This window comes from Nannospalax galili, unplaced genomic scaffold (genome assembly GCF_000622305.1).
Source record: "Nannospalax galili isolate Female #2095 unplaced genomic scaffold, S.galili_v1.0 scaffold293, whole genome shotgun sequence".
NCBI lineage: Eukaryota > Metazoa > Chordata > Mammalia > Rodentia > Spalacidae > Nannospalax > Nannospalax galili.
Window position 1 is genome coordinate 11,042,633 of NW_008337147.1, and position 19,395 is coordinate 11,062,027.

General features: G+C 40.3%; 1 protein-coding gene across 1 annotated transcript in view; it reads left to right on the forward strand.

Moving 5' to 3' along the window:
• Nsun3 (NOP2/Sun RNA methyltransferase 3) overlaps nucleotides 1-19,395 on the forward strand; it is a 59,327-nt gene that overhangs the window by 21,776 nt on the left and 18,156 nt on the right. Inside the window, exons 4-5 of the mRNA XM_008832245.3 lie at nucleotides 238-392; nucleotides 1,322-1,443. Coding sequence (XP_008830467.1) covers nucleotides 238-392; nucleotides 1,322-1,443 — 277 coding nt within the window. The remainder of the gene's footprint in view (nucleotides 1-237; nucleotides 393-1,321; nucleotides 1,444-19,395) is intronic.

A 19,395-nucleotide genomic window follows, 5' to 3' on the forward strand; every position in this document is an offset into this window, starting at 1 on the left:
GTATAAAAGTTTCTAGTTCCATCCATTTACCTGCAAATTTCAGGATTTCATCTTTCTTTACTGCTGAGTAAAACTCGTGTTTCTGTTTTTAAAGCATGAGATAGTCATAATGTTTACCTCTAAGCCCTATTTCCATATTACTATGAGAATTGATTTTTCTGAAATTTGCTTGCTGAAAAGTAGAAATTTACCAATTGTATTGCCTTCATTTGGAACTTTTTGATCCTTTATATTTAGGTTATCTGCATTGTAATGAATATGATAGTCTGAGAGTAAGATGGCTGAGAAAGACGCTGGAATCTTTCATCCCACCGCCTTTGATAAATGTAATTAAAGTATCTGAATTGGATGGCAGAGAAATGGGAGATGCCCAGCCGGAAACGTTTGACAAGGTACTTTTATTACATTGTGACAAACTGATGGGCTCCAAGCGATACCACATTATGCTGCTCTGTTGTCCTTTTTCTTTTGCTCCTGGATGGTACAATTTCTCAGTATCTGGGAGATTTTTGATAAAGTGAACGGAGGCATTTTTCATTTGATGGTCGGTATGGTTCAATGAAAGCAGTAACATTGTGTTTGGGGATTACAGAATGTTTTCTGTTTTCTGGTGCCTTGTAGTTAGTTACTCAGGAAATGATAAGATATTTTGGTGGCCAGTACAAAAACGTCTGTACGTTTCATATCGGAGTTGAGAGATGGAACAAAAGTCAATTCCATAAACTAAAATTGAATTTTTAATTCTTAAAAATAAATGCTGATCCAGTGTTTAACCCCCAACAGTGCAAAACAAATTAGTAAAGTTTAAAAAAAAATGCTGAACATTTAGAAGTACAGTAATGTCATTTTAGATGAGTAACTTTTGTAAGTTGTAGCTGTTGTCATCAAGGATATCAAATGAGCAGGTGCATGCCTTTAATCCCATCCTGGCACTGCAGAGGCAGAGGCAGCTGGTTCTTTGTGAGATCAAGGCCAGCCTGGTCTTCATAGCAAATTCTAGGCCAGCTGGGGCCATAGGGAGACCCTGTCTTAAAAAACCAAACATCAAAATAAGTGTACAAATGCCATTCATAGATATCAGTGGACTTTTAGTCCTTCCATGTTCCTTTTCTCCACAAAACAAATAAATAAAACCTTAACACTGACTTTGTATAACAAAAATTTCTGAGAACTACCAGTGAAGAAATACATAGTAGAGTTTAGCCTGGCATATTCTGAGTTCCTAAAACACTGTTTTTATTTACATCCCACTTGCCATGTAGCTGCTCTGTGTGCCTTAGGCCAGCAGTGTGTTCACAGGGTCTGTCCTTGTTTTCTCCAGGTGTTGGTTGATGCTCCATGTTCAAATGATCGAAGTTGGTTGTTCTCTTCCGACTCTGAGAAGGCTGCCCACAGGATCCATCAAAGGAACAATTTGCCTGTTCTGCAGGTAGAACTCTTAAGGTGAAGACTATTAATACAAAAGCTTATTTGGGCTCCTAATGTAATTTAAAGTAGCTGCAGCAAAGCATGTCAGGCACCCAAACAGAAAGCTTCCCATGTCAGTGACTAATTTCTCTGAAGGGTACACAAAAGCCATTCCCAGCCTCTTCCCTTTTAGCTTCCACCCTATAGTACGTCATTCCCTCATCATGTCTTTGTTTGTTTATTTATTTATTTTGATTTTTTGAGACCAGTCTCCCTGTAGTCCCAGCTGGCCTGGAACTTGCTGGTAGACCAGGTTGGCCTCGATCTCACAGAGACCCATCTGCTTCTGTCGCCCCAGTACTGAAATTAAAGGCGTGTGCCTCTGCCCTGACCTTAAAACATTTTAATTAGGTTAGGCATACGGTATGTGAAAATAGTAGCATTGTAAAAAATATTAAGTAATACAGGGCCTGTTGGCCACATACCAAACCAAATATCAGCTTTCTTTATGAAGCTAACTGTTTAGACTTCAGTCTGGTTTATACTTATATAAACTTTCTGTGTTGACTTGCTGTGTATGCAGGTAAGTTTACATAGAGAAATACATTAAAATAACAGCTATTGTATGCATATGTTCTGTAACTTATGCTTTTTGTATGTAATGTTTCATAGTCTTCATATATATAGCTTATTTGTTCTCAACTATGAAATAGTCAAGAGAATCGGCCTGTTTTTTATTCTCTTTCTCTTTCTAAAAACTTTATGCAAGCTCATTTAACTCTTTAGTGGACAGGCATAATAGCATTTTCCTTGATTGAAGTTGAATTATCTTCCAAACAGTGCTCTGCCATTGCATGATCTCAGCTGCACCTTGCCGTGTTGACTCTTGCTTGGCTACTCTTTCCTTCTGACGTTTGTGATCACACAACTCTCTTGGTTTTCTCCTTGCTTCTTCAGCTGTTATCTTCTCTATAGTTTTCTTAATTTTTATGCAGCTCGTCTCACAAATTTTGAGTTTCCTTGAGCTTCTAATATTGAGCATTTTACTGTCTGAGGAGTTCCAGTGATATAAAGTACTCTAGTTCAAAATAAATACCTAAATTCAGATCTTTTGCCTTAGCTTTAGACTTACATACTCAGTTAACTACCAGAGACCTCCAGACACATCACACTCAATTAGGTAAGTTAAAACTCATAATATCTACTGCTTTCTTAATCTCCCTGCCAAAATTACTGAAATAAAAATGAAAGCAAGACTACCATCAGTCTCCCTGTTCTCTGTCTTAGTAAATGCTACCTGATTTCGAAAAGCCATCTCCCACCCCCCTCTTTCTCACATACTCAATCACCAAGACATTTCAGTTGTGCCTGTTACATATATTTCAGCCCCATTCAGTTCTTTTAATCCCTCACACTCTATCCTAAGTCATCATAGCTATCACTGAATTGATTTCAGATGGCTCCTGACACATTTCCAGTTGTGAGCTTGTGCCACTTTATTCTTCCCAGTGCAGCCAAAGTCATAGGTCAGAAATGTAAATGTGATCTCATCATTATCTTGGTGTTCCTGTAGTGCTTCCTCCTAACTAGCAAGATTTTCGGCTCTTTAACAATATTCGAGGCAGTCACCCTTACTCAAACAGCTCATTGTTTTAAGACTCTTTCTTTCACTGTTTCAGTGGAGCAGCACCTCAAGTATTCCATGCACTTTCTCAGGTCCGAGGCCCTTGCATTTCCTGTTTATTTTGCTTTAGGATTCTACTTGTTCTTAAGGACTCAGCTTTAACATTTGTTTATTGAAACCACTATTGATTGACTGTTTAGAATAGGGATTGATATTCCTTTGCTGTTTTTACCTTCATTACCATGGGGGGCGGTATAATCCCTCTGGTAAACATTTGCCTTTGCTTATCTTTTTCTTCAACAGGGCTGTAAGCACCTTGGAGCATAGTTTTTGTTTCAATATGTAATTTGAAGCCTGGCATATAAAGGAGCTGAGTAAATAATTCTTTGAAGAAAACAGTAAATTACTATTTAGAATTTACAGCTATAATTAATCTAGCCAAAGTTAATCTGAGCAAAATAATGATATAGTCATTATTGTGCTGGAAGGTAATTAGGCGTAAATGTAAAGAATTTTACATGATTTATTTTGATTATTATTGCTTTTACATAGACAAAGCATGTTTTTGATTTAGGATGCTGTAACATTTCAATCATTGCAGAGATCACATACATATATAGACCTCTTAAGACCGAAGCACTAAAGCCATAACCACTCCACTGTTCTATACCAATGCCTCCCAAAGAGTGGTTACTTTAAAGTAAGTTGACAGAGCACAAAACTAACCCATCATTCACAATGGGTGTTGGTTCTTATGTCATCATGTGTGATTGGAAAGGCCATCACTTTGACCATGATCCATTTGTCTGTGTGCAGTGGCTTGTGGGCTTGCATGCCTTGCGTCTACTTCTTGGCCTGTTCGGAGAATTTAAAGTGACTTGAAGCAGGTGAAATGAGTGTTTAGCTATGTGCTAATGATGAAAAGGGGAGAGAGTGAGTGGGACATAGAAGCTATAGACATACACACAAAATGGTCTGATTTCCTGATACCCATGAGTCTTGGAGTTAAAAAGATATAGCACAAAATGATAATACCTGACAATCTTTCCTTTATCTCCTGTTCTTGACTTCAAAAGAAAGAAAAAAGAAACTGACAATTTTTTCATCAGAGATACTTCCATTGCATTACTGTGTCATTGACAAAGAAGTTTCTTAAGCCTGTCTTTTCAGTTTTTCTTGCATACTTATTCTTTTAACAAAAGAATACAAGATAAATGTTTAAATGCAAGATAAATGTCTATAATACAAGATAAATGTTTAAATGCAATTATATAAGAGAGTAAATTGATATGTATGGGTTTTAGCCAAACAATAAAGGATTGATGAATCCTTGCTTACATTTTCAAAGAGCAGTTAGAGGAAAAGCAAGCATATATTTCCTTGCCTGATAAGGGAGAAAGGATTGTACTCAGTAAGGAAGGAGCTATGGAAAGTATAATTAGAGCTGGTAACTGAGCTAGACTTGGTGCCTCAGGCTCCAAGCTCAGCACTTGGGAGACTGAGGCAGGAGAATCTCCAGTTCCAGGCCATTCTGGGTCATATAGCAATATACTGTCTTAAGAAAAAGAAAAAGTAATAACAATGTTTTTAAAGGCAAACAAGTAAAATTTTTCAGTTTCACTGCCTTGTTGGATACTAGATTTTTATCTGTATTTAGCCATTGACAGATTTGCTCAAAGATACTTTATACCCTCTATGAATATGTACAAGGGCATGTATATAGCTGTGCTGGATAGCTTAAGTGTCAACTTGACACATGTGGGTTGAGGGAGCCTCAACTGGGGAATTGCCTCCGTTGGACTGGCCTGTGACCATCTCTGTGAGGCATCTTCTTGATTGTTGAGTGATGTGGGAGGGTCCAGTCCACTGTGGGTGGTGCCGCCCTTGGGCAGGTGGGCCTATATTGTATAAGAAAGCAGGCTGAGCAGGGGCCAGGGAGCAAGCCAGTAAGCAGCGTTCCTCCATGGCCTGTGCTTCAGCTCCTGCCTCCAGGTTCCTGCCCTGAGTTCCTACCTTGGACTCCCTGATGAACTGTGACCCAGGAAATATAAGCTACATAAACCCTTTCCTCCCCAAGTTGATAGTGGTCAGAGTACTTTATCACGGCAATGGAGGAAACATACTAGGACAATAGCTGAAGGCCCTGTATAACAAAAATCACAGTGCCAGGCAAGGGAAACCTCCCTTTGAGTTGTTGGTGAGAGTAGTCTAAGAGACTTCCAAATATCACAGGAGGCTATTGCCGCAGCCCTTGATTTCCTCCTGAACTTGAAAGACACAACATATTTTGAACTCAGGACTTGGAGCAACTGAAGTGGAACTGACCTGTAAACCTTCCTGAAGACTAGCCCTCATAATATCCAATGATACTATGTAAGCTGCCAAGGAAGAAAACCAATCAATGATCCTACCCAGCTATAAGGTCTGTGAACCACTACAATGACCAGCCCAGCAAATTCTCTGTTGGTGTAGTAGTGACACTTTTATCTTGACAGTAATCAATAACTGTCTAATTGGACTTAAGGCCTGCTCAATGAGAGGGAATTCATGCATGTTATTGTTAAGTGTAGCCAAATACACAAGACTCGAGATGTCATAGATCCTAGAAAAGAACCTACTTCATTTACTTCCCTAGTACTTTCTTCCTGTATTCTAAATATGTATCCTTATATTTACCAACAAGTGGAACCTTCACCGCTCATCATAAAAGCTTATTTTTGCAACTGATGGAGACTATTATAGTGTTCCACAATTGGTCAAATGCAGAGAATAAGAAAATTTGTAATTACCTTAGATAAATAATCTTCATAGGTTTTAGATTTTAAGATTTGAGAGACAATAGTCTATAAGCATATATTAAAATTGCACAAGTTTTATGTGATACATAAATGAAAAGCAATATTTAATTTAGTAGAAGTTTTTATGTTAATTTTTTTTCAAGTTTTGTTAGTAGATGTGTAACTTCTTTACTTTGTGATGCTAAAGGTTGAACCCAGAGCCCTGTGCATGCTAGGCAAACACTCTACAACTGAACCGAGCTCTGTCTTCAGCTATAATATTTTTACACAATCTTTTAAAAGTTCATCTATGCATAGAGTTATATTAAGACAGCAATTTAACCTGATGTTTTTATTTTGGGTCTTTTTTTAAAAAATTATTTTATGTGTATGAGTGTATTTCCAGCATGTATATAAGTGTACCTGTGTCTTGCAGTTCCCCTCGGAGGTTAGAAGAGGGCATCAGATTTCCCTGAAAGTGCAGTTATGGACGGTCATTGGTTGCCATGTGGGTGCTGGGAATCAAAGCAAGAGATCAGCCAGTGCTTTTAACTGCTTAGCCATCTCTCCAGTCCCAGGTCTTTTAAAAGCAATATTTTTATTTATTTTTTATTTTATGTGTGAATATATTGCCTGCATGTATGTAAGTGCACCTAAGTTGTGCAGTACCCTTGGGAAGGTCAGAAGAGGGTGTCAGATCCCCTGGAACTGGAGTTAGCAATGGTTGTTAGCTGCCATGTGGGGTGCTGGGAATTGAGCCCGGGTCCTCTGTAAGAGCAGCAGACATCTTTCTACCCCTTTCTGGGTCTTTTGAGATAGGGTCTCCCTGTAGCCCCAGCTGGCCTGGAACTCTCTGTGTTCTCACAGAGATCCACCTGCGTCTGCCTCCCTAGTATTGGGATTAAAGGTGTGCACCATCACACCCGGCTTAACTGGATGTTTTATCATTAATAGCTTCAAGTATCAAAAACACAATGACAGGGTCAGAGATTCCCAAAGCTTAGGAGTTCAATGCATACTTAATATTGACTTTTGATTTATCTGTATTGAACTAGAAAAATTCTTTGTTGAATTTGTCAAGAATGAGCATGCAGGTTATATAAAATTTTCTCATACAAATAAACCCTAAAATAATCTTAGAATATAAGAATGAAGAGTATGGATTAAAGGAATAATTGAACATAAGCCAGTTTTATTCATAAAATGCTTTTTTAAAGTATATGCCTTTCTGATTGCTTCTCAAAATAAATCTGAGTCAGTCATTTCTGGTGTGTCTCATATATATATATATATACTGCATAATATAATTCTTTTGCTCCATTTGCATATAAACATATTTAGAAAAATAGAGTGAGAAAATATGCCAAAAGTGATATACATGAGGTCTCTTTAGAAAGTGGTTTTGGTGTTTGTGCAAGAGAAGTTTACATGATTTTGGAGTTGGGAAAATGCTAACTGAAGAGTGTAATTTGTAACAAAAATATAGGTATCTTATTGCAGTAATGTATCATGTCATCCATTTCGTAGAAGAAAATCAATCACAAATAAAATACTGACCCCTTCTGCTTTTCTTTTCTCACTACTTGACAAATACAATTCAATTTGAGAACTCATTGGAAAAGGAAGCTTAGATTATTGGGCAATGTTTTTAAATTTTGTATAAATCATCCAGATAAAAACTCTTAAAAAGCAGTACACCGACAGAATTGTCTTTTAAAAGGGGCAATAAAAAAAAAATCACTAACATTTCTTCTGTGAAGCTCTTGGGCTGAGTTGAGGGAGTCCTGGTGACTTTGGAAAATGAGCCTTCATCATTTATCTCCATAGTGACTCAAAAAGTTGATTTGTTTTTATTGGAAGAATTTTAATCTTTGGATATATGGTTATGTCAGGATGGAAAAAGGTTCAAGCCTGTCAGCTTTGGATATTGTCATCTGCTTCATCGTACATGTTTGGAATCCAGAGAACAAAGCAAACTGCTATTTCTACCACCACCATCACCACTACTACTATGACTAATGATAATAATAATTGTCTTCCTCCTCCTTTATTTTTCTCCCCTCTTCATGTGTTTGTTAAATTAGGGCCGGGGATCACAGGTTCTGAGATTAACCATCTGTAATTTGGCAAAGTATATTCTTTTTCAGTACTTGGCATCAAGCATAGGGTCTCATGCCTGCTAAGCACATGCTTTGCTCCTGAGCTCTACACCCAGCGCTTATAGTCTTCTTTGAGAATTTCAGACAGTGTATTTTGATTATATTCAGACTCCCTGCCCCATCTGCATCCTGACTCAACTACCCCCTCTCCTGACTTCATGTCCTCTTGTGCCATTTTTTTCTTTTTTGAAAGGCCTATCTGGTCTAGGGAAAGGGGAATAATGGAATAGGAAGGGTTAAATAGTGAGGGCAGGGAGAAGGTAGTAAGTGGAGGCTAACACTAATGGCCTTTTGAAAAAGTCATATGGAAGCCTACTGCTGTAGAAGCTTCTTAAAGTATATACATATGCAATATAAAAAGACTTTAAATGTAGTTACCCTATAACAGGCGTTCAGTGGCCCTACCAGACACCACAGGCTAGCAAATAAAAGCTTAGTGCCAGGAGTGGACTCTTGTAGTTGTTAACCAGGAGTCCCAGGGACTGTCAAATAGTACTGGCTGTTGCCATTGCTCTTGGTTACACTTTTTTACCGACATTTGTCAAAATAAATGAAATTATAGAAGGTTCAGGAGAAATCAAAACCTATAGTTTACAGCTATTGTATTTTCACTCATAGATGAAAACTTAACTGTATTTTTGTTAATGTGTCTTTAATGTATAGATTGTCAGTATGAAATACAATCTTAGCATAAGATTTTAATCATCATTAATGTATCAAAGATCTGTTAAGTATATAGTTTGTATGGGACTTTGCTAAGCACTGAAAATACTAAAAGCAGTGAATAATCCATGTTTTCAATGTCCTCCTGAGGGGCAAATACCATAAAATTTGGTAAAGATTGTACTGAAAGGAATAGCTACAGAGCAGAGAAGGCAAGAAAGGGAATAAAGGAGAGAGAGAGAGAGAGAGAGAGAAAGAGAGAGAGAGAGAGAGAGATCCAAACAGCAAATGAAGGGAATGGGCAATGTGACAGAATGCCTGATGATGCAACAGAGAGCTGGCCTCCACCACCCTCACCCAAGTAAGGGCAGCCTATGGGAAAGCGTCAATTAAATGGGGCAGTACAAAAATAAACCCAATGACTGCTGAAGGGTGGATTTTGAACAATAACAATTTTTTTTTTTGGTCTTTTTGAGGCAGGGTCTCTCTCTAGTCTCAGCTGGCCTGGAACTCATCATTTAGACTAGACATGCCTCTAACTCACAGAGATCCGCCTGCCTCTGTCTCCCAACTCCCAAGTGCTAGGATTAAAAGCGTTTACCACCACACCTGGCTTAACAGTATTTTTTAAAAATTTTGTGTGAGAGAGAGAGAGATCCTCACTATGTACTCCTGGTTGACCTGGAACTCAGAAATCTGCATCCTACATGTTAAGGAATTAAAGGCATCTACCATTAAGCCCAGCTTTGATTTATTCTTGAGCCAAACTATTTTCTCTTGAGCCAGAATGTATTCAGTTTTTTTTTTTCAGTACTAAAGATCAAACCCAGAGCCTTGCTCAAGGTAGACAAGTGTTCTACACAGACCCTTGCCCTTAGCCCTCTATTCTATTTATAATTTTAATTGTACTTTTGACTTAATATTTAATTTAAAAGGCCCAGTAGATAATTGGAAATAACTTATTTGTTACAGAGCTACAAAAGTCTTCTTAATAATTCAGTTTTATGATTGTATTTATTTTAGAAAGATTTGCTGTTCTATGTAGAGGATTGATACAAGGCTAAAAACAAAGAAGAAAGTTAAGTAGGAAGTGTGGAATCTTTTCAAATGAGTAAGGGTAATCAGTAAGTTAAAGTTAAGATATAAAGATCGTGTGTGTGTGTGTGTACATGTATATATGTGAGTGCATATGCATAAGTGCACCTGTATGTAGAGGCCAGAGGTCAGCATAAGGTATCTTTTGTGTGTGTGAAGTTAAGATAAAGATCGTGTGTGTGTGTGTGTACATGTATATATGTGAGTGCATATGCATGAGTGCTCCTGTATGTAGAGGCCAGAGGTCAGCATAAGGTGTCTTCTGTGTGTGTGTGTGTGTGTGTGTGTGTGTGAGTGCATATGCATGAGTGCTCCTGTATGTAGAGGCCAGAGGTCAGCATAAGGTGTCTTCTGTGTGTGTGTGTGTGTGTGTGTGTGTGTACACATGTATATACATGAGTGCATATGCATGAGTGCTCCTGTATGTAGAGGCCAGAGGTCAGTATAAGGTGTCTTCTGTGTGTGTGTGTGTGTGTGTGTACACATGTATATACATGAGTGCATATGCATGAGTGCTCCTGTATGTAGAGGCCAGAGGTCAGTATAAGGTGTCTTCCTCTGTTGCTCTCACTTCATTTTTTGAGACAGGGTCTCTTACTGAACTTGGAGCTCATCAATTCAACTAGGCTGACTAATGGATGAGCTCCAGGAATCCCCCTCATGCCTCTCCTGAGCTAGGGTTCCCGATCTGCGCTGCTGTGCTCTATTTCCATGCAGGTGCTAGGGATCAAATTCACATCTTCCTTGCTTGTGTGGCAAGCACTTTACCAACTGAACCATCTCTCCTGCCCCACAAAGATTTTCAAAGTAAAGCACTATCATAATTTACCATAGTTAATGAAATTTGTAAAATATCATTAGTATTACCAGAAAGAGATTTAAATTATATTTCTTTAGTAACTTGAATGTAGATTTTTAATTGCAGTTCTCAGACTTAGCCTTCAGACTACCTGGGGTTACAGGCCTGAATACCGGGAAAAGCTTCCTGCACTTGATAAACATTCTTTCGAACTGTATCTCCAGCTCTTTTTTGTTTTTTTGTCTTCACATTTTGAGACACTATCCCACTAAGTTTCCCAGGCTAGCCTCCTGAACTCAGGTAGTCATCCTGCCTCTGCCTCCCAAGCATTGACATCCCCAGCATGCACTGCCACAGCAGGCTTTCATCTGATCATTCTCAGCTGTCCTTTGTGCTCTATGCTCTCTTGTCTGCCTTAAACCTCCTTTCTATTGGGACAACTACTTGACCTAAAAGATTTGATTAAGGCTGAACAGATTAGTGCACCTGTTAATCACAGCTCTCTGTGACTTCTTCCATCAGAAGCACTTGACCCCATTCTACCACTCACTACAGGTATCGGGTTTGCCATTCTGTTGACCTAAATGGAGTCACTAAAATGCCATTGCTAAACGTTACAGGCTTTTATCTCATAATCTGGCCACTGCAGGAGTCAAATGACTTCTTTCTTGAGGGGGAGATCATTTTTTTTCTCTAGGTCAGTGGCCTTCAGACTCTGCTCCATGAAGACATAGAGTTTTTGTTTTTGTTTTTGTTTTTGTTTTGTCTGCACCAGTGATTTTAATAAAGAAAGACTGGCTTCTGAGGAAGCTCCCGATCACAGCTCTGTAGTCCTTCACCAGGCCAGTGGTGCCTAGTTGAGGGTGCGTATACCAACCAGCAGGAGGATCTTGTCTTCCATGCCATTCCTAGACACTCTGCTTTCAGACAAAGAGGAGGGATATACCCACTGAAGTGAGAGACCAAACTCTGCTTTTCACGAGATGGTTTTACCTGAACAGTTGCCACTTTAAGCTTCATCTTCTTGTCACGATCGTGAACAACAGCATGTCTGGTGAGGCTTTGCTTTATGGGTTTCTCTCATGTGTTTGAGAAGCTCTGTACATGTTTTTGCCAAAAAAGAGCACCCTTTTTGGCATAGCCCTTGTGAACCTTCCGTGTCATTTCAGCCTGCTAGTTGAAGCAAAGTGCTTCACATATCCCTCCTGGGTACACCTGGACAGCAGCTCATTCGTGTGCAGGCACTGATGTGTTCTACAGCATTGCAAGAAGAACCTAGAGGGAGTATGGAAGGGTGGCCTGTGAGCCCCTTAATCTACACCCCAATCTAGCTAGACATGAGTTATCTTTATCTGGGTGAAAACAAAATTCCATTTAAAGATATTTTTTAAAATATTTTATTTATTTTTTATTTTAATTTTATGTGTATGAGTGTATCGCCTGCATGTAGGTAAGTGCACCCGTGTCGTTCAGTGCCTGAGGAGGACAGAAGAGGCCGTTGGATCCCTTGGAACTGGAGTTAACCAGACACTTGTTAGCTGTCATGTGGATACTGGGATTTGAACTCAGGTCTTCTGCAAGAACAACCAGTGTTCTTAACACCTGAGCCATCTCTTCAGCCCTGATATTTCTTATTTTTTTAAAAAAGTTTGAAACCAATTTAAATCATTACTAAGCAATTATGTTGATAAAAGTGTTTATGAGCCCAAATCAGGTCAGTTCTGATTTCATTTTCTTAACTTTTTGTTTTCTTGAGAATTTCATACATATATGCAGTGTGCTTTGCTAAAAATCCACCCCAGTCTTTCCCCTCCACTCTTTACAGGCCTCCCACACATACCAGTTTTCGTCCTTAAAAACTTTGTTTTTCCTTTTTTTTTTTTTTAAAGGTGAGGGGACTTCATTTGATAGTACTTCAAAGAGTCAGTCCTAAAGTTAGGCAGGCTTAATGTGGTCTCTTGCCACTCTTTTCTAATTTAGACAACACAAACTTAGATTATTTCAATCCCAGCAGAAAATTTTTAATCTTTATCCCCTCCCCATACCCCTGTTAATTAAGTAATTAACTTGGCAAAAGATGTACCAAATGAGATCAAGTAGAAACTGATAATAAATGTTAAAACTTGTCATTTATAATCCATTTCAGGAATACCTTGCATTGCTCTATTCTACTGGTAAATTCCTTCTTCGAGGTAAAAACTTACTGCAGTAGAGAGAAGGTAATTATCAGCATGGTTTTGTTTCTTACCTTGACAAAAGAGTAGCTACAGGGCATGGTGTCTCTGAAAATAGCAACTTGGTCCTGTTCCTTTATCTTGAATTTATAGAACTTCTTTGATAATAAACAGTTTGATATCTAGAAATTTGATTACTTACTGTGAGCACAGTGAAGGGTACCCTTAAGGCTTGTAAAATAATACTTTTAAAACTGATGATAGCACTGGGTAGCTATCAACCTAGAAATATCTGTGTTTTTGATGTTTATAGTACCTGAAACTTAATTTCAAATCTGCATTTATTTGATAGATTGCACATGAGCTCCAACTTTTCACCTTAATGTTTTTTGGGTCATAGTGCATAATCATGGTAGGGATATTTTATTTGCTTTCTTGCCCAGACTGCTTTTTCCACAGCAGTAATAAACTGATAGAGAGTAAAATGCTGAGGAACAGGCAATGGGGAGGGAAGAAATGAAAATTACTGAAAAGGAGCAAAACAGGAAGAGTGGAAAGGAATGCTAGAAGCCAGCAGTGAGACTGGAAACTGTGGAATGAAAAGGGAAGCCAATGAAAGAATTCCCCCCCCCCCCATAACCTCCATGCTCAGGGGAGGAAGAAAAGAACAAATCAGAGACTTGAATGACGCAGAGTCAGTTTAGGACACTTTCACAGCTTGTCAAATTATAGTGCAGAGATTAAAGTAGTGCGGGGGGTTCAAACCAGCAAGCCCCGCATAGTGATGACTGGGGATGAGTAAGCGCGCTGTTCGCCAGCCCATGCCACCCCCAGTACCAGGAACACTCAGGCGCAACAGGGAGCCTAGTCAAGCAGGGACTCATTTATTGCAGGTGTTACAGAGCTTATAAAGGCATCTGGAAATCTCCCCCCCCCCCTTGAGGGTGTATCTTAAGGATGGCCACGTGCTGATCATGCACTCCTCAGCAGTGCAGAAGTATCCTTCAGACTTTTAAAACAAGTCAGGCCGTGCCCCAGTAACTTCCTCTTGGACCTCTGCAAGGTGAGGCCTTTAGGTCCCCACATCTCCCCCTTTTATTTTTATTTTATAAGGCCAGACTGACTTTATTTCATGGGTTACCCATCTCATAGGTGGCTCCCTGAGGAGAGATTGCTGTCTCCTTCCTCTAATCTTAAGCATTTTTGCCTGTCTTAGGTTGTGTCACCTCTGACCAAGCCTTGCCCGTCATTGGACCATGCACCTGGCCATGTGCATGTCCTGTCTTAGGAGTGCTTGTCATGGGACATCTTACCTGTCCTTGGCTAAAAATGCATCATGATTTAGGGCAGCCACGTGGGTAATGTCAGCCCATGACAGTCTTAGTGTCTGCCTAACTCGGTTAGCCAAGTGTGGGCAACCAGAGGGGGTATATTCCTGGGGGAGTCTGTAATCATGAGGAGGTGGGCCGTGGCAGTTCCAAGGGTCCTCTGTCGCCGAATTATCTGGTAAAGACACTTAAAGATAAGCATTATCAAGAGAAATAAAGCAAGTCTGGCATAGGACAAGTTGAAATACTTCTGAGACCATGTACCTTTTAGCCAATCAGCCAGTTGTCTGAAAGGCAAAGAGACTGACTGGCAATGAAGCCAAGGATCTGGGTCCTTCACCTCGGATGGATACAAATAAAGGAATTTTGTCTCATAAACTATTGTCCATGGACTGTCATGCTAGTCAGTCAGATCCTGGCCTACCCACTTAATGTTTTTCACAGGGTTTGAGTCTCCTGTAGGGTAGACACAGTCAAAGCCTCGACCCATGGTTAGCAATGGATCTGGGCCTTTCCATTGCCCCATAATGGGGTCCTTCCATCTTACCCATACCTCAGGTCTCTGCTCCTGTCATCCCCAACACTTCTGAAACCAGGATTCCAACTGATTTTTTTTGTGAAAATTAAGAACATTAATAGTAAGTAAGGCCATACCCCTGTTGGTGGGGGCTTATTCCCCCTTTTTGTTTTTGTAATTGAATTTTTAGGTTTTGATGGTTGCGTTCTTTAATGGCTTGACCCTGGGGATTGTAGGGAATTCCTGTATTGTATTGAATTCTCCAAAGTGAAAAGAAATCTTGTAAATTTTTACTCACAAAATATGGTCCATTATCAATTTTAATTCTTTGGGGCAATCCCAATGTAGCAAAGCACTGGAGAAAATGAGACTGAGCATGTTTAGACTTCTCTCCTGTATGAGCAGTAGCCCAACAGGCATGTGAGAATGTGTCGATGGACACAAAAATATCCAAAAGGAGCATAGTGTGTGACATCCATTTGCCACAAGGAATTAGGTTTGAGTCCCCTGAGGTTTACCCCTGGCTGTTGCAGAGGTGGTCTGCCTCTGCATTGCCTTGGGATAAAGCCCAGGCAATCCTTGGTGCCCCCTAAGATGCTGTAAGAAGATAGGGTCTTCTCTCTCCTTAAGAAGTGTACGAGTCTGAATACTGTCAGAAAGCAATGGCCATGAGTTCCTTGATTTGAACTGAGTCATCACAAGTGTGGACATATCTTTTTGGTTTCTCATCTGCCCCTGGATATACTACCACTGCAGCTCCAAATCTGCCCGTCAGTGAAAACATTGTAGGCTTTTACTCTCGGCCCCAGGATTCAGTGAGCATTGCTGCCAGCAGGGCAGCAACTTGGGGGGAGGGGTGGATCCCTGGCCACCCATAGAACGGACGGGACACCCTCCCCCTCCCCCGAGCCACCTTCCCAGAACCAGGCCTTCCCAGCCATCCCGGAGCCGGTCATGGCACACTGCCAACAGTGGTTTTGTGTTTTTTTGTTGTTGTTATTTGTTTTAAATGAGCCCAGCAGAGGCCAGTTGCTGGCCGGGGGGTGGTCCCCCACCCAGCGCACGCATTAGACTCCTTGGTCCGTGTTTCAAGACAGGTCGGGTGGGCGGCTTTCACCGCTGACCCCGTGCGCTCTGCTCCACCCCTCCTTTCTGAAAAAGGAACCCATGGGTCCTGAGCATGGGTCCCAGGAAGCCCTGAAGCTGGCCAGGGCACACCTGGGGTGCCACTTATTACTTTGACTGCTTTTGGTTTCACTTCTGTTGCATTTCCACATTCTTCCTCAAACTCTTCCCATGATTCCCATGTATCCCTAGTAAAAATATTAGCCCCAACTAGCCAGGGAGCCAAATGAATGGCCTCTGCCCAAACCTTTTGAGGTACCAGATCTGATAGATCCAATCCCCTACTTTTAAGCATATCTCTCAGCACTTTAAGCACCGGGTCCTCGGGCTTATTAGTTGCGTTACCCATCTTTTCAAGTCTTGCTTACCCCGAACTTCCAGATTAGCCCCAATCCGTTTTTTTTTTCTTTCTTTTCTTCTTTTCACCTTCCTTCAAGCACCACGCTGGGTGCCAGTTATGGGGGGTTTGAACAAGCGACCCCGTGCAGTGATGACTGGGCATGAGTAAGTGCGCCATTCGCCAGCCCATGCTGCCCCCAGTACTGGGAACACTCTGGTGCAACAGGGAGCCTAGTCAAGCAGGGACTCATAGTCAAGCAGGGACTCATTTATTGTAGGTGTCACAGAGCTTATAAAGGCATCTGGAAATTCCCCTCCCCCCTGAGGGTGTATCTTAAGGATGGCCACGCGCTGATCATGCACTCCTCAGCAGTGCAGAAGTATCCTTCAGACTTTTAAAACAAGTCAGGCCGTGCCCCAGTAACTTCCTCTCAGACCTCTGCAGGGTGGGGCCTTTAGGTCCCCACAAAGTAGTTCTGTTGTTACATCAAATTTGGTTAAATATATCTTGTAAAAAGATATATTCTTTTGAAATCAAATTGCTCTTCCCTACATACATTAATGTCCTCTGTTAACTAGTGTTTAAAACAATAGTTTTGGTGCCACATATCTCAACTTTAAAGCAGTGATCATGTTTTTAGTTTGGGTTTTGGGTTTTTTTTTTTTTTTTTTTTGTATAGTCAAGTTACTTACTAAAAGTTATCAAGTGGGGGCTGGAGAGATAGTTAAGTGCCTAAAAGTGTGGCCTGCCCTTGCAGAAGACCAGAGAGTTCATACCACACAACTACCTGTAACTCCAGCTCCAGGGACTCTGTTACCCTTTTCTGGAACCTATAGGCACTTCACTCAGGTGTACAAACCCAAACTTAGACTCCTAGATGTAAACATAACTAAAAATAAAAGTAAGATCTTTTAAAAAAGTTACTGGTCATTGGGGCTAGAGAAATGGCTCAGAGGTTAAGAGCACTAACTACTCTTACAGAGGACCCAGGTTCAGCTCCCAACACCCACATGAGGTTCACGACCCTCTGTCAGTCCAGTTCCCGTGGACCCAGTGCCTTCTTCTAACCTCTGTGGGCATTGCATGATATGGATGCATCTACATACATGCAGGCAAAATACTCATACACATAAAATTAAAAAATCAAAAAAAATTTTTAAGTTACTAACCAGTATCACCTTTTTTCAGAAATGAGGCCAAAGTTGCTTAAGTAGTAGTCCGTGTTAACTGTTTTATTCACTGTGAGGATTAGCTGCCATCTGTGTTGGCAAGAAGAAAACCCTTTCTCATTTTTTATAAAGTGTTAGTAAAGTCTTTTCTTTTTCCCATGTGAGATCTCTGGCCTTTATTTCATTCATTTGTTCTGTAACATAAAAGTTAAAGTTGCTTGAACTTCTTACTAAGAAGTTTTGCGTGTTAACCGTAATTACAAATATTATTTTGTTTGATACTGAATAGTTCTTTTCCTATCTCTTAATTAAAGTAACATTCACTCATATATTCATTTCATAAATGTAACTGAAGAGCATATTTTCTAGTTGCATTACATTTGAAAATTACAAGCTATGCATAGTGCTACCTTCCTGTAATCCCAGTACTCGGGAAGCTGAGGGAGGGTGAAGTGCATGAGTTCATGACCAGCCTGACCACATAGCAAGTTCCAGAACAGTGAGGCTTGCTTAGTAAGACCCTGTTTCAAAGCAGAAACAAAAGCAAATATATTTGCACACCTAGAGTGAATATAACAACCATTGTTTTAAAAAAGCTGAAAATGTATTGCTTGGAGAAGATAAACTTAGGATTTTTAAGGGAAAGTAATGAAGATTTCGGGGACTATGTGTGCTTTGCAGTGGGTCTTGAAGGATGAATAAAAATTGACCTAATCCAAAAGAAACATGATTTTTGTGAAAAAACAACTTAGGTAAGCATTAGAACTGGATAAACACCTACAAAAAAGAGGCACAGAGTGAATTTAATTCTATGTCTGGGTGTTTATGCAACAGTCTCTGGCCTTACAGGAGCAAAGGAGTTGCTGTGTCATTTGGTTAGAGAAGAATCCCATAAGTACTGTAAAGGATAGTTTTAGAATTGGATCTCATTCAATTATGGGAGCTGCTTACATAGACTGGACTTGAACTGAGCAGATTGACAGCACATGAGATAGAGTAAAACCCACAAGAACAAAGAGAAAATACATCCTTGTGTATTGCCAAAGCCTATATAAATCTCTTACTGCCCTTAAGCTTCTAGCTTTAAGGATGTGAGACATCTGAGAGGAGCTGGCCTTCACCATGAGCTGAATGGTCCAGAATTAGAAGCTGAATGATAGATACCCTGTGGTTCCACGAGGAGGTGTACACAGCTGGTAGCCAGTGGATCTGTAGTTGTGTGTGCACTAAGTTATGTGTACATTTTAAGGGAGCTGTGACAATTAGAAAACTATCGAGATAGAACACGTAATTTTATGAAATTTTTGTGATGGTACAGTAAAGGTCATTGACCATATTTGGGTTTTCCAGAGAAACTATATATGTGTATGTGGGGAGGGAGGGAAGGAAGAATGGAGGGAGGGAGGGATGAAAGAAGGGAGGGGAAGAGAGAAAGAGAAAAAATGAACACAAATGAGAAACTGGCTCAGGCAGTTAGGGAAATTGATAAGCTCAGTCCTTCAACTAATTATTCAAGCCCCCTCCCCAATTGTTAAGTGCAGTCTACTTTATTCATCTTTTAGCTCAAATGCTAATTTTATCTAACTGCCCCACCTTCGCAGACACACTTAGAATAATATTTAACTAGAATATCTGGTCACAGTGGCCCAAGAAAGGCAATCAATGGTCGTTAAAGGAGGGCAGGGGAATCAGTTTTCTCTAGGGACATGCTCTCTGATGGTAGGTTACCCAATCCCAAGTGGTCAGCCCTACAAACATGTATCCACAGGCACCACAGAATGAACTCTTGAACTCAACAGATTATGTATACAGATATAGATGTATATCATATATGTATGTATATATGTATATGACAATAATTTAAAAGTCACAAAATTGAGAGGGATGGGGAATACGTGGGGGAGAGGGAGAGGAAGAAATGCTGTAAATATAGTAGTCGTGTATGAAATTCTTTTAAAAAATAGATAAAATCGACTACTATCCTCAGGCCTCTTGGGGTAAGTCGATAGCGCAGCTCTCCGCGCCGGGACTCCCTAAGCCACATTCACCCTTCCATCCCCCCCGCCTCGCCGTTCTATACTCCTAGTTTGAGCCCTGCGCCATTCCTAGTCTTGGGGCCCCAGACACCTGGGGAACCAATACTGCTTCCTGACCCTTCTCACCCAGAGCAACTCAGTCCCTTTCTTGGGCTCCAGGAGCACCGCTTCTGGTCCTGGCC